Here is a 14,918-nt window from a genome sequence, read left to right on the forward strand (position 1 = left end):
TGTTAACACTGGAGGAAGAGTAGGGAAGACTATGTAATGTCTACGATTACCTGCCTTTCCACCTGCACACACTCTGGAGCTGGGTTATGTGGATTTGCAGCTCTGAAGAAAAACATTAACCTTTTCAAATTTCTAATTTTCATAACTGTCTTGAAATCCCTACTACTTTCATAAATACTATTTTTCTTTTGATGAAGTTTGAGAAAACTAGTGATAATGAAATCAATAAATTTTTTAAGAAGTAATTACTGCTCCTGAAGTTACAACTTCTGAACGTAACTTTCTGTAACGATCTTTCTTGATTCTAAACAATAATGTATTGTTTTATTTTTACAGATGACTATGGATGAGAAATATGTGAACAGCATTTGGGATCTTCTAAAAAATGCAATTCAAGAGATCCAGCGTAAGAACAATAGTGGTCTCAGTTTTGAGGAGCTATATAGGAATGCATATACAATGGTGTTACATAAACATGGTGAAAAACTCTACACTGGACTAAGAGAAGTGGTCACTGAGCATCTAATAAACAAGGTATGTCATTTTATGAATTAAAATTGAAGTGTCTTATATGAAAGAATTCTGTATAGTTATTTAACAAAAAAATCTAACTTTGTTATGTTACTATATTGTTTTGTGTTGAAATTGTATTGCTGAAAAATGGTAGGTTAGAGCTAACATCAGGCTTAAATGACTTCATATTGCAGGTACTGTTTATTGTAAGTTAGTGATGGAGGGTGGGACTGTAGGAAGTATTTGAAAGTTTTTAGTAGGAAACATTAGTTGAAGTGTAACTGTTGAGAGCTGGGAATTTTGTAAAAAAAGTTTGTGGCCTTTTGGTGGTGTTTGACTTTCTCAGAACAAATTTTGGTTTGTTTTCCAGTCACTTTTTTCATCTGTGGAACAAAATACCAATGTAAGAACCTGTTTGTTATGGGCTAATGAACTAATTCACAAGTTAATGAGAGTGTTGTGCTAGGATTACCCTATTTAAAGAGGCGGTAAGCAATGTACAAAAACATCAGCTCAGCAACAACAAAAGTCCTGAGTAGTCTGCATTCTATGATTTCAGCCTTTTCAAAACCGTGTAATTCAGTCAAAATGACATACAGAAACTTCTTGTTTCTGAAGATGTCTCATCTGAGAAAAGGGTTCTTTACATCTTGTGTTAAAGCATGGAACCACCTCTTCAGTCTTTGTGAGGAATATTTAGGGTTGATTAATAAGTATGCCATTGAAAAAAAGTTAAAACTCACTTTTTAGGAGTCCAGATAATATTTAGTGGTAAAAGGATCCTAACTCTTGGGAAGATGCTTTACTTTCTCCTTGCGGTAACTAACATTCACAGCTGCCTATCTTTGAAAAGACATGCATGTCCACTTTGATCCCATATACTGGCTGTGGGTCCAATTCGAGTAGCAGATTTTTGTCCTGTTATTACAACATTTGAAAAGAAATGTCATACACCATCATGTGTCTTGGATGGTTACTTCTGGCTGGATTACAGAGAGTGCATGGGAGGTTTATGTTTAAATAACGCAGAATGCCTGGGGAGCTTTTTCCGCATTCTAACTGGAGTTACTGCTGTGGCAGAGAGGTGTGTTATTTCTTTTTTAAAATCTTAGTTATCAAAGGTGTAGTCCAGACAAGTATAGTCTAAAACTATTTTGAATACGGGGCTTTTTTACTGTTTGCACAAGAGGAAACATCCTGTATGAAGTGGCTAAATAATTTATGGCTCTTTTCTATAATTGTAGCACATCTGTGACCCTCAAACACTTCTGTCTTCATAATCTGTGCATTCATAATCTGTACTATTCATGTAAAATGTGGCAAATGGCTAAGGCCATTGTGCCTTGTTCTTGTATATGTCTGTTTACAGTCTGTTCTTAATAATCATGACACTAAACTGTTATTCTTTGTAGGATTTAGTTTGTCCTGGTTTAATTTGAGGAAAGCTTCTTATCCTTGTTCCTAGCTACTCTGCATATTAAAAATTGTCCATATGCAAAATTAATTCTGAAGTGCTGGTTGTTGCAAACTGACAAAAGAGCAGAAGATCCTGTGAGTTTGTAATGTCACAGCACTGGCTGAGAGAGTCACACTCACACCAGTATAGAGCAATGCTTTTCTGACATTCCTAAAGTTATGGTAGCTGATGCTTAAAAAATTATATTTTCCAATGATCTAGTAGTCTGATCTTTAACATAATTAATCAAATTATATCTCTGTGTATGGGTAACATAAAAAAAGATGACTGAAAGTGGTTTTTTGAAAAAAGTCAACTACCGACTTTTGGTAGTTAAATGCTGTAAAGTTAGAAAGGCTAAATTACTCAGATCTCTATGCTGCTGTCCTAAAAATTAAATAATCCCAGGAAAAGATTAAAAAAAAGGGACTTTTTTCAAAGTTCTGAACAATAAAGAAAACTTCTGTAGGTTCAAAACTACTTGTCCTTTTTGATGGTTTGCTTAAGGATGTTCTGTTGAGGCAGTTACAGATAGAAGTATGGAGAAAATAATGCATCGTTTATTAAGAATAGGATCACTTCTATAATGGCATTTTATGATTTTGCCATTAGTACTTCTAAAATAGATTAAAAGTTTTTGTTTAACCTCACACTTTCCTCTAACATTTCTGTTACCTAATCTTGCATTTTTTGTGTTTCTTTCCAAGAGCAGTTCTCTGTTAAACGTTAATGTAAACTTTCATTGAGAGACTCACTGGTGGATACTAGAGTTCAGAAGAGGGGGATTTTACCTACTGAAATTTTGTTAATGAAATCTGTTAACTTTTATAAAAACGAAAATGTGCAGAATAGATTTCAGTAAAGGACAACACTCAGTTCAGGGAGTGCTTCGGAGGAGCCAAACCCAAATTTTGAATTGCTAGAATCCTTGAAACAGAATTGCCATTTGCTGTCCACATCTGCTGGCTATCTTTTTACAAAAAAGTTACCTTCCTACAGTAGTCCAGTCATACTGGTTAATTAAGAACAGATGAAGAGATTAGGTAGAGGCAATGTATTTGTTCAGATGTTTTTACAAATAGTTTTCAAGCTTGGAAAGAAAAAGGTTTTATTTATGGTGTGGCACAGTTAAGAGCTATATTTATGCTTTGTGCTTGTTTAATTGCTAGATGAAAGTTGTGCTCCCTTAGCATTTTTATTAGAAAGAAACCAAACACTTTAAAGAAAATGATTATTCAACTTTTCAGCAAGAAAACGTAGTGCTGTCTACTGTCTTTATAGCCTGTTTGACTGTAAATAAAATGATAGGTGCAAACATGATCAATACAAGATACAAGCATGCAAGAAAGTTGTTCTGAAGTATGCTTGGTTTTGAATTTGACTTGTAGTTAACAGTCACCAGGTTCTAACTGCTTGATGAAGGCAGGAGTAAGGTAGTTTACTCTGTATCACTGACAGGAGTAAGCTGTCTTGAATTACCTTGTTTATACTACAGGTAAGGACATGCCAAAACTTGTCTTTGCCTGTGTTGTTATTAAAGTATAATACATGTAGATTTGAATTTTAAAATACCATTGAGTAAATAGTACTGAAACCTTTAATCTTAATTCAAGCATTTAATTCTTGCACATTCTTCACTGATTTCCTTCAGTGAAGGTACTTCATTGATTTCCTCATTTCTTGTCCTTCGGCAGTCTTGTAGCTTGATGTGGACTCCTCCTTCACACTTCTTGAGATTAGTCTTTCAACAAATGTTGAAAAAGTTGTTTTGTTTTGTTTTTTTTTAAAAAAGACACATAAAGCTTTGTTTACAGCTCTAAGGCATCTGATAAGCAACATCACTTGTGTTAGAATAAAAAAAATCTTGACACTTACAAGATAATACTTTTAAAAGTTCATTTTTATGAACATCATATACATTCCTTTATGTGTGACAAAGGAATTGATTGATTTGTTGGCTAAACCCAGTACCATTTTGTTGGTTTTTCTGTACAACGTACATGAGAGATTGAGATATAAAGCACTGTCCTAAACTTAAATAGGCTGAAACATACTGGTTGGGGGAGATAGTAGACCATTACTGAAAAGAAAGAGATGCTAGTGATATTCTCATGACCTGTAAAATTTCTTGATCTTGCCTAACATTTCTGTTGACTGTCTATTGCTAGCATGCCAGAATGCCTTGTGACATGGTGGTCTTTGCTGATACAACTAGTGGAATTTGGTAGCGACAGTGCATGCTATTTCAGAATAATAATAAAGGCAGGCATGCAAGAAGGCCTTTAAGGGAGGCACAGAACCAGTTATTGTGGTAGTGTTGTTAAGTGCAGAAGGTGTGGATGAAAGTAGTGTGTCTACTCTGGGCCTTATAAAGGTATGGCCAGCTTTAACATTTGCTGTCATGGTGTCCCCGGGAGAAGGGGAGAGAGAAGATGGGAATCTCCTACAGGGAGTTTGAAATTATTTCTGTAACTTCTATGAAATAGGGAGGAACGACATGAGGAGTTGTGTTGGAGACAAATTAGTGAGCATTAGGGTGTACTGTAAGCCTGACTGACAACGTATGGTGTTAGCTCCCTTTATCTTTCCTTAATGATGTTTTAAGATGATCTTGTGCAAGTTTGCAATTACATGGAGGGCAAAAGGATGTGAGAGAAATTGCCAGAAAGTAAATGCAATTCAGAGTCATTAGTGTTGTTCAGTGTTTTTTGTCTTTCAGCAAAAGGACAGTAGTTGCAGAGGTGAACAGACATTTCTGTTAAAGTCATAGTTCATCTGTTAATTTAGTTGGAACTCTTAAAATTTTAGATTATCATTTTGACTACTTGGACTTCTGTATAAGATGAAGAAATTCTGTAATGAAAGTTTTTAGATGTTGAGGTCTTAGTTCAGAAAGTGCCATTCTGTACTGCTGCTTCTCACAGGAAGTTCTGGCTGTCCTTACAGTAGTGGAAATTACATAATTGAGCTATTTGTGCTGCTGTGTCAGGCCAAACACTGTAAGAGAGAAAATACTAGGCCATAAGTCTGCTTTGTGTACACTTCATAGTGAGTTACTTAAAGGTATTGAAAGCTTATGCCAACAGACTTCTTAAGAGATTGGTGGGGGAGGGTGCTATATTTCCTTAAGAGCTATTTCCAGTGTAAAGTACGGTTGAGCCTGAAGTTATATACAGCATTTCATCCTTGCAAATATAAGACCTTACACAGATTATGAAGCTGCTAATTTATTTTTGAGACTGTATATGGACAGTCCTATTTAAGCTGGATATGCCTGCCAATTTCCTGCATAACTGCAGAGATTGTCAAATTGCTATAGGCTCAGCTAATCGAAAGTAACATTCTGCTGATAAAAATCTTTGAAATCAAAATTTTCTTAAGGCTTTGAAAGAGCAGCAGCTGTGTCTCTGAAGGGCTTCCTTCTCTATAGAAGAGTGTGGATCTCCAGGTTTTTTTTACCACAAGTAATTTATTCCACCAAAGTGGTTTGACTGTGCTTTTTCGTGGCTAAGATGTTTTGTGTGTTATTGGAGTTTTCCTCTAACACTGTTGTATTCATGGCCCATGCAAGGAGCATGTTCAATGCTTATTAACTAGACAGCTGTTGTAAGCAATAATTTGGTTGGCTTTTGTAGAAACTAAAAGAATGGCTTCCCAAATCTGTCTGCAGCTTAAAATAAATTTAAGAGAATGTCATTGAGAAGCTTCACAGATAATCTTTTAGAGTAGTTTTGTTGTGCATTTCTGGATTTAAAACATGTTTCCAGAAAGCCACATGACATACTGTATGGAGCAGAGGTGGCACAGATCTGACTGTTCCCATGTTTGCTTTGGAAGCAAGTTGTCATTGCTGCCTCATGGCAGGCACCTCCTTTTGCTACCAGTTAGTATGTGATTTGACCCTGGCTGGTCTAGTAGGATTATCATCATGGATGTGTGTAATTGTAAGGGCACACTGCCATTGTGTTGTTTAAAATAAAAATAAAAATCTTTGATTCTTGAAGAGTTCTGTCATGCCCTTGATGCTTGGGTAAAACTGATCAGTCCCTACCCTGGTTATCTGTACTTATAAACTAATCATGTTTTTAGTTTTGCTTTGGTAGATTTTACTAGTGTGGGTAATCTAACAAATAATGTTTCCCATGTTTTTCCATATTGACTGAAGTAGTGAAAGCAATCATGTCATGTTTGTTTCTCTTGTTCTGGGAGATTCTGCATGCTTGCTACAAGTACAGCTGTTGAAGTTTTTAATGCATATTTACATTTTAGCTAAAAGCTACATAGATTGCATGACAACAGAGCACATGTTTGGGACACCAAAGGGTAAATGATGATCACTATCAGAAAGAATGAGTCACCTAAGCAGTGCTGGTTGTGATTTATAACTTCATACTGTGTTTTTCAAAAGCAAGGAGAAGAGGGCTTGCTCAGGTCTGGGAGTAGGTATTTGAAGATTCCAGAAGGCTTTGAACAACCTACAGGCATACCTATATTACCTAGATTCAGTGACAAGGTGAATACTACAGGGATAACTTTCCACAGCTTCTTAGGAAAAGACCACTGTGTTCATATGATATGCCATGCTATGTTTTTGGTTTGCTCGTCTCAGTTTATGAAGTGTATATATAGTAGTGTGGCAGACTGAATTTTTCGTTGTGCTGGTTTTGCCTAATAACTTCATAAAACTTAAATGACAGAATAAAGTCTGTCAGGTGGTCTCATCTGATGTTGATGCAGCTTGTGGCTGCTTGTTGTATGCATTTTGTTTTCCTGTTGGAATTCTCTATACTGAAATTTACACTGTCGCACAAGTATAAATGCAAATCTGTAAATGTAAAAATACATTCTGTTCAGTTACAACAGAGGACAGAATGTATTCTGCATGTTATATCAAAAGTCAATTCACGTGTTTTTTTAACTCTGGAATGCTTTTTTTACATTCCCCTGAGGTTTCTCTTTTACATGAGTTTAAAGTGAGCACTGTAGTATATGCCTACTGTATAAAAATCAAAATATGAAGCTGGATGTTTTTTTATTGGTAGGCAGTTGCAGTGTAGAAAAGAAATAGAGCTTGAAGTTGATGGAACAAATGAATCAACTAGCAAATACATTCATAAAATCAATAATGAGTTTATTTTGTTTTCCAGACTCATTTTATTGTCAGTTATGGATGATTTAGTGTACGAGTCTGGTCTTTAACAAGTGATTGTTTCCTTTTAGATCTGTTGTTTGCTGGAATTTTATGCTATTTCGGCATGTCTTTCTAAATGTCATCATGGCAAATTTTCCACCTGTACTACTGCCTGTCTGTAACATTTACCAGTACTACCTAATATTCTGAAATTACTTGTGATAGTAAAGCTAACATTAATTGAAACACTATAGCATAGGAAATTAAACCTTTGAGGAAGTTGTAAAAAAATATGTTTAACATTTGAGATTTCAGATATTTCTTTGAAATTTAATATCCATATTTATTTTGTTGCTTTTATTTTTTTAGCCTGTTTTTTCTTGTGTGAAGTCTTATTTTTCCACAGAAGTGAGATACAAGGTCAGTGCCCAGGAAGAGCAAGAACTTGTTCATAATATTCAAGTTCATAGAGGAGCAAGTTGAGGTTTTTAGAAGCAAAGCTTGTAAAGATTTAAATGTTGCAGGAGAAACTGGCTTGGGTTTATGACCATATATTATTTTTTTGCTTCAGGTGCGAGAAGATGTGTTAAACTCCTTGAATAATAACTTTCTACAAACACTAAACCAAGCATGGAATGATCATCAAACTGCAATGGTGATGATTAGAGACATTCTGATGTATATGGTGGGTATTCTGCTTTTTCACACATTTAGCTTGATGCAGTAAATTCTTTTGACATATGTAAACAAATGAACTCCTGAGTCTGTCCTTTGTTTTGAATTCCCTGTGTGAGTGCAAGACTATTACATGTATGTAACAAATTATAATTGGATCATCTTTCATGTTATCTCATTATCACTTGAAAAATGCATCTGAAAAATGGTTGAATTTTGCAGTTCTTAAAAAATAATTGGGTCAGACCCATTCTGGCATGTTATAGATGTTGCTTGAATGTTTTAGTTCATGTAGTGGTGGTTTCTTTAGTTCATGTAGTGGTGGTTTCTCCTCGAAGTTCCGATGTAGTTGTTCTTTAAGTTTAAGGGCTTGAAGAGGATAACTTTGCTTGGGTACAGTCTGTGTCCTTGAGTGTTAAATTCTAATAGAATCCTTTGCTGTTCTTACAGAGCTTGGGTACAAGATAAAGCAGTGTACACAGATGAATATGTGATGTTTGGTTGCATGATTTTAATTTTAAAAAAGAAAAGCATTCCTTACCTGATTGCTAATGGAAAAGGCCTTTTTGGAAGAGAGGATTTTTTTGTGTCTGGATTGTGTTGTGCTTTAGGTAGTTCCTATAAGTTTAAATTCCCAGAATGGTGAGCATGCTCTAAGGATGCAGAAGCTATTTTTGCATAGCTTCTAGCCAAATGCTTTAACTTCAGAAAAAAAGAAATATATGTTGAGACACTGTGGGGGTTTTATGTAAAATATTTTTTTTCCAAAATACCATACTGAAGATAGTACTTTATGCAGTATTAGATGGTGAAGGACAGATAATGGTACTCTGCTTATTTTTGGTCAAAAAAGATGAGATTGTACTCTATCTGCTGAACAACTGGAGTTAAGATCTTACCATGTAACTTAAAGATCTCATGCTATGAAATTGAATCTGTTTGGATTAGGCTGTGCAGAAATCCTACTTGGTTAATAAGCTACTAAAAGTTAAAGAATTTGGAGTAATTATTGCAGCCACATAGATTCATTTTTTTAAATTATTTTTGAGAAATGGGTTTACTGGCTTTCATGTTGTGGGCTTTGGGGTTTTTTTTGCTGCTGTTGTTTTAAGTTGGGAAAGGACCACATATCTAAAGATAGAGGGCTGAATAAAATATCTTCAATGACAGTTCATGATCTGTGTATCTTATCTTGCCAAAAGGAGGATTGAGAGATTATTCTGAAGATGTACTATCTTTGCTATGAGAAATCCTGGAATCTCTATAATCTGTTTGAAGGACAAATTCCTGCTAGCTGCACCTGGACAAATTCAAGAATAGTTAACAACTAGAATAATTTACCAAAGCTAGTGGTGAATTTTCAGAAACATTAGATGTATTATTTCCTTACAGGAGGTGCTGGATCCTCCAAGGTACATAGATGGTCAGAGTGGAAAATGCAGTGTTATGTGCTGCGCCCCTAAATTCAATACATCTTTGATCCCTCGGTGTCAGAGAAAGCTGGTTTATTAGCTGTTCCAGTTTTAGTGTATTGACCAGTACATTGAGGACCAAGAAGTCCCCTCTTTGAGGAAGGGTTGCATGCTTCAGTTAGCACTTTCAGGGTGAGATGAAAGCTGTTTCGTAAGTATTTTCTGTGCTCAGGAGAGCAGTGCCTTGACTTTTGTTTGAAGCTTGCAAATGCTGTTAGAACAGCCAGCCAGCCTTCTCTTTTCCACCAAAACTCCAGAAGATGGAGACCTGCAGCATTCCTACAAGTGTAAGTTGGAATTCATTGGGTTATATTTTAGATTCAGAACAGGACAGTGTACCTCTAGAACTTAGTCTTTCATGTGCTGCTTGACAGTTCCTATTTATTTCAGTGGGTGTTCAGTTGAGTCCTCCACTTGACTATTTGCTTCCTATAGACTTTTTTCCTTGTACCCAAATGAGACTCAAAGGAACAGAAAATAGACATCTGCAATAAAATGTTTGTAGTTTAACAGTAAAAATATAACAAATTTTTCTTTCAAAATGCTTATATAAACTTGTCAGACTTTAGGAGCACTGATACCTGTCAGTTAAACATCTATAATGTAACGTGGATTTTATGATTATCATTTTAATCTTTATCAGTTAGAACTGTGTAATGCAAGGAGCTGATACAACGGGCAGGCTCCTTCCTTTCACTTGGAGGGGCATAAAACAAACTGGCATTAGAAAATACATCCTTTGATTACAAATTAAAGTATAAGGTATGGTTTTAAGTGGGACTAGTCTTAAAGATTTGCAGTTCCACCTTTGTCACTGGGATGTCTTGTTGAGTCAAACATAATTCTGCTTACTGGAAAGAGACTAAGAGCAGGAAACTTCTGGTCTTGAATATGTGTTCATTCAAAAAGCTTGAAGAAGGTACTGGTACTACAGAATTATGGAGCAGAAGAACATCTGTCAAATATGAGACCAGACTGCTCTTCAAAGAAGCAATTTTCAAGAACTTCATAAAATAAGGGATAATTTGTTATTCTTTTACGTCATTGAGCCTGAATGAAATGTAGTTTTATAGTGATACGCTTATGTCAGAAGTTGTTTATACCTTTTTATTCAAGCATAGCTAATGTAATTTACATTAAAAATACTTTGTCTTAAAAAACCAAATACTATTGTCCTGGTTTTGTCTGGAATAAAGTTAATTTTCTTCCTAGCAGCTGCTGTAGTGCTGTGTTTTGGATTTAGGATGAGAATAATGTTGATAACACTGATGTTTTAGTTGTTGCTAAGAAGTGTTTATATTAAGTCAAGGACTTTTCAGCTTCTCATAGTGCCCGGCCAGGGGAGGCTGGGGTGCACAAGAAGCTGGGAGGGGACACAGCCAGGACGAGCCAAAGGGCTATTCCATGCCATAAAGCATCATGCCCAGTACATAAACTGGGGGGAGTTGGCCAGGGGTCACCACAGGTCGGCGATCGGCTGGGCATCCATCAGCGGGTGGTTAGCAATTGCATTGTGCATCACTTGTATATTCCGTTATTATTTTTTTATTATTGTTTTCCCTTCCTTTGCTGCCCTATTAAACTGTCTTTATCTCAAACCATGAGTTTTACTTTTTTTTCCTGTTTCTCTTCCCCATCCCACTGAGCTGGGGGCTTAGTTGCTGACTGGGGTTAAACCACAACAGTCCTTTTTGGCACCCAGCATGGGGCATGAAGGCTTGAGATAACAACAGATCTGACCAGAGCATGTTAAAACAAATTTGTTATAAATATTCATTATATTAGTTTAATAGTTGCTGGTCACAATGTTGTTTTACTGGTTCTTGGAGCTGTCATGCTCATTCTTAGGGTTGTGTTATGTATCACCTTACCTGCTGTATATATTCCCTGTGCTGCTGCTTATCATCCCTGGGAATTGGATTAAGGTTGTCACTTTGCTGTACTGTGTGACACTGGCTTATGGTATGATAAAATTATCGGTTGTGGGACTAATCTGGTATTTGTACTCAGCATTGCTCCTGGCACACTCCCCCCGGTTTATGTACTGGGCATGGTGCTTTATGGCATGGAATAGCCCTTTGGCTCGTCCTGGCTGTGTACCCTCCCAGCTTCTTGTGCACCCCAGCCTCCCCTGGCCAGGCACTATGAGAATCTGAGAAGTCCTTGACTTAGTATAAACACTGCTTAGCAACAACTAAACCATCAGTGTTATCAACATTATTCTCATCCTAAATTCAAAACACAGCACTGTACCAGCTACTAGGAAGACAATGAACTTTATTCCAGCTGAAACCAGGACAACTGTATAACTCAGCCACCAGGCATTGTTAATTGGTATTCTTGTGTTCCACCAGGAGAAGCATATGCAATTATAATACGTTTATAAATAAAGGATAACCCTATCCTTCTTTTATTTTGTAGGCCATCCCAATTACTTACCCATCAGTTTCAGGAAATGTACCTATTGTTACCCAACAAGCCACAGTGTGAAAGTAAAACATTTAACATCCTCTTGAATTCTGATCTTCCTCTCTTAAATTCTTGTTTCAGCCTACTAACTGTACATCTTAAACTAAACTGTATCTGTTTTCCAGCTTACTTTCACCCATTAGCTCTCATGATCTAAGTCAAAAGGAGCACCTCTCCAACCCACCTTAATCTCTTTCCTCTGTTTAATTTTGCCACTTCTAAAACAAAAATTAATTCAAAAACATATCTTTCTAAAAAAGGTCTGTTTTGTACGATGGGGTTTGCGCATTGTTATGATACTTAATGACTAGAATACTCAGTGTTTGAGGTTTATGACAGGATTTCATTTTATGTGCAGAACCTCTTCCACAAGACACTTGTAAAGCTTGCCTTATAGTTACATTTTTTAAAAAAGCATATTGCCTTTTGTGTTGTGGTTGCTGTCTGGTAAAAGTCTTCATGGTTTCAGGTCTGTTGCATGATGTAGTTCTAGTGTGAGGTTTTGCAACCTGGAGTTGCACAATAAAGTTAAATAACTTTCTTGACATACTCAGTTTCCATAATTGAATTTCAGGTTTACCTAGTTCCCCTGTATTTTGGAGTATACATGCACTAGCTCTTCTCCTTTTGTTTTACATGTTTAGACTACAGTAATGTTAGGTGCCAGAATAGATGTAATAATCTCTGTAAATTCATGACACTGTCTGCAGCAAGCAGTGAGGTACCAGAGCAGTGAAGTCATGTCCTAAGTAGCGTCTTCACTAAGTCAATCATGAACTAAGACATGTTGAAGTAGTGAAGTAATGTACTGCATTTGGGCATGTCTGAAATTCAGTCTCATGACTGCAGCATAGGTAATCATACCTACAATAGGTTTTATTTAGCTACTGTAACAGTAGCAGTGGAGGTGCAGTTGTTCAGTCTTCTCTTAAAGCTACGAGTGTGAGTATTCTTGGAATGTCTTATAGAGACTGGGCTCAACTGGATTCTGTGGTGTCCCTGCTTTACTACTTGCTAAATTTAAAGCAATTTCAGGTATGCAAGCGCAGTAGTCACACCCTGGCTGTGTTACAGGCATATGGGTAGTGCCAGTTAAATACTGTCAGAAGTGAACAATTGTTCTTGCAAATACAGCTGTGTATTTTGTAGAGGGCAGAGCATTCCCTTCCCTTCTCATCTGTGCGGTGCACAAAGCCAGTGTCTTGATTTAGGCCAGCACTGGCAGAGTGGCTATGTGAGTTTTGACCTTGGGGCATATGACAGTCACTGTTCATGGCTTACACAAAATGTACTAGGGAGAAGTGTTGTTTTTATTTTCAGAACTAGGATCAAAGACACTTACTATATATATGCACAACAGTGTCTGAAGGCTGCATCATCCAGGTAGTGCATCCTTGCAGATGTGGGCAAAATGTGACTGGTGATATTTTACAGTAGGTAACTTCCTTTTAGTTGAGATCAGAATTATTTTGCAGTGTAAGCAGCACTGTAGTTTAATTGCTGTCTGAAACTCCACCCTTGTCTCCTGAGAGTTACTCTTACCTTTAAGCACCTGCTGTTTTTCCCTTGGGAAGTGATTGCTGTTGAGTAGCATGTAGCCTTGTCAGTCAAACCTGTTCCCAAATGGGCTTCCTATCTCTAAGACTTTTTTTTTTTAAGTCTGGGAGAGCTTCCAGTAAACAGTAAAAGTGATCTGTTACCAAGGGGAAGCAAATCAGCAGTATAAGAGACAGTAATGCTGCTACTCTTTTGGGCAGAGTGGTCTGGCTTACTAAAGAGGCATTGCTGTTACACTGAGAAGAGTTTCTAGTGCAGTTACTATTTCATTTCATAATGGCAGTGTTTAGCACTGCCACAACAGAAGCTATGCACATGAGTCATGACCATGGCTTTAATCCATTTTGATACCCTGCTGCCTGTGCTTCAGAGGCCTGAATATTCTTTGAAAATAACATTGTTATATATATTATATTAGACATGACTTTTAAGTTTTCTTTCATCTCTTTAAAAGTATATCTTAAACTTGTCTTACATCACATGTACTTCTGTTCTTTATGCATGTAAATAAGTGAGTGAAATAAATAATCCTGTTTCTAAATAACAGAAAAAAGACAGTAACGTATTCCAAAGATCTAGACCGCCATGTATTGCTAAACTGACTTCATGAGACCAATTAGTAAAGTTTTTGTTTTGAGCCAGAGCTGAGCTTGCTTTATGAGCCTCAGAGTAGGCATATCTGACTTGCTCCCATCTAAATTACGTATTGTCTGTCTGAAAGTAGTGAGTGAGAGATCATTCATGAATTGTGGAACCTGATGTTTCATTTTCCTCTGGTCATCAAGTGGTAATCTGTCATATAATTAGTATACAAATAATTTTGCCGTGTAAATGCAGCTGCTAAAGTGCCAAAGGGTGTGGTGTCGTGTACCTTCTGATTTTTTTCTAATTGTGGAATTTATATAAATTTACCATTTTGAAATTTTTTTTCATGATCTGAAGCATGATTGGATTTTTTTGTTGCTTTATTTTTAGTTTAGTGTTCTAGGTGTTAGAGTAACTTCACACTTCAATTCTGACTGTAGTAAAGCAGATAATTGAAGGAACCTGTGAAGCCAATCTTTATACTCAATTTCAAACATTGACCTTCATCCTTTACAGAATTTGATTTTTAAAAAATATTTATAGGTATATAAATTCTCAAAAAACCATATTGCAGTCAGTCAGATTTGTGAGTGGGTACAAAACTTAACTTTTAAAATTTCATCATCCTGAGGCTTAAATGGTAGTAAAGGAGTATTTTTAGTAACTACCCAAACTATTACATTAGTGGATTATGCCCTGACAGAAGTGTGTAAAAAAAAAAAAAACAAAAAACAAACAAACAAACAAAAAAAAACACACAAAAAAACCCCATTGCTCATTTCATAAATAGTTTGTAAAAACTCTCTTTTTTTCTGTTCTATTAAATGATTCTTACCTGGTGCAGCATTACTGGGTATTAAGTGTTTACACTAATTTTCTGTCTGCTAGGTCCTTTAATAACAGTCTTCCCTTTCTAGAGGGTTGGTAAATTGGGAGAGAGGAACAGAAAAGAGGCGATAAATTTTTGGAGCATTTCTTCGGGTAGCAGTAACAAACTCCGGGTGTCTGCTCAGCAATGTCTCTCAAAGTCTGTCAGTTCTATATGATGGTGTTTGGAATA

The 14,918-nt window shown here is 36.3% G+C and overlaps 1 protein-coding gene across 1 annotated transcript in view; it reads left to right on the top strand.

Moving 5' to 3' along the window:
* The first annotated feature begins 336 nt into the window (after positions 1–336).
* CUL3 (cullin 3) overlaps positions 337–14,918 on the top strand; it is a 38,595-nt gene continuing 24,013 nt past the window's right edge. Inside the window, 2 exon segments of the mRNA XM_026854830.1 lie at positions 337–534; positions 7,672–7,785. Of these exon segments, the coding sequence (XP_026710631.1) occupies positions 337–534; positions 7,672–7,785 (312 nt within the window).

The sequence above is a fragment of the Athene cunicularia genome, assembly GCF_003259725.1.
Source record: "Athene cunicularia isolate RWA chromosome 9 unlocalized genomic scaffold, athCun1 chr9_part1, whole genome shotgun sequence".
In the NCBI taxonomy this organism is placed as follows: Eukaryota; Metazoa; Chordata; class Aves; order Strigiformes; family Strigidae; genus Athene; species Athene cunicularia.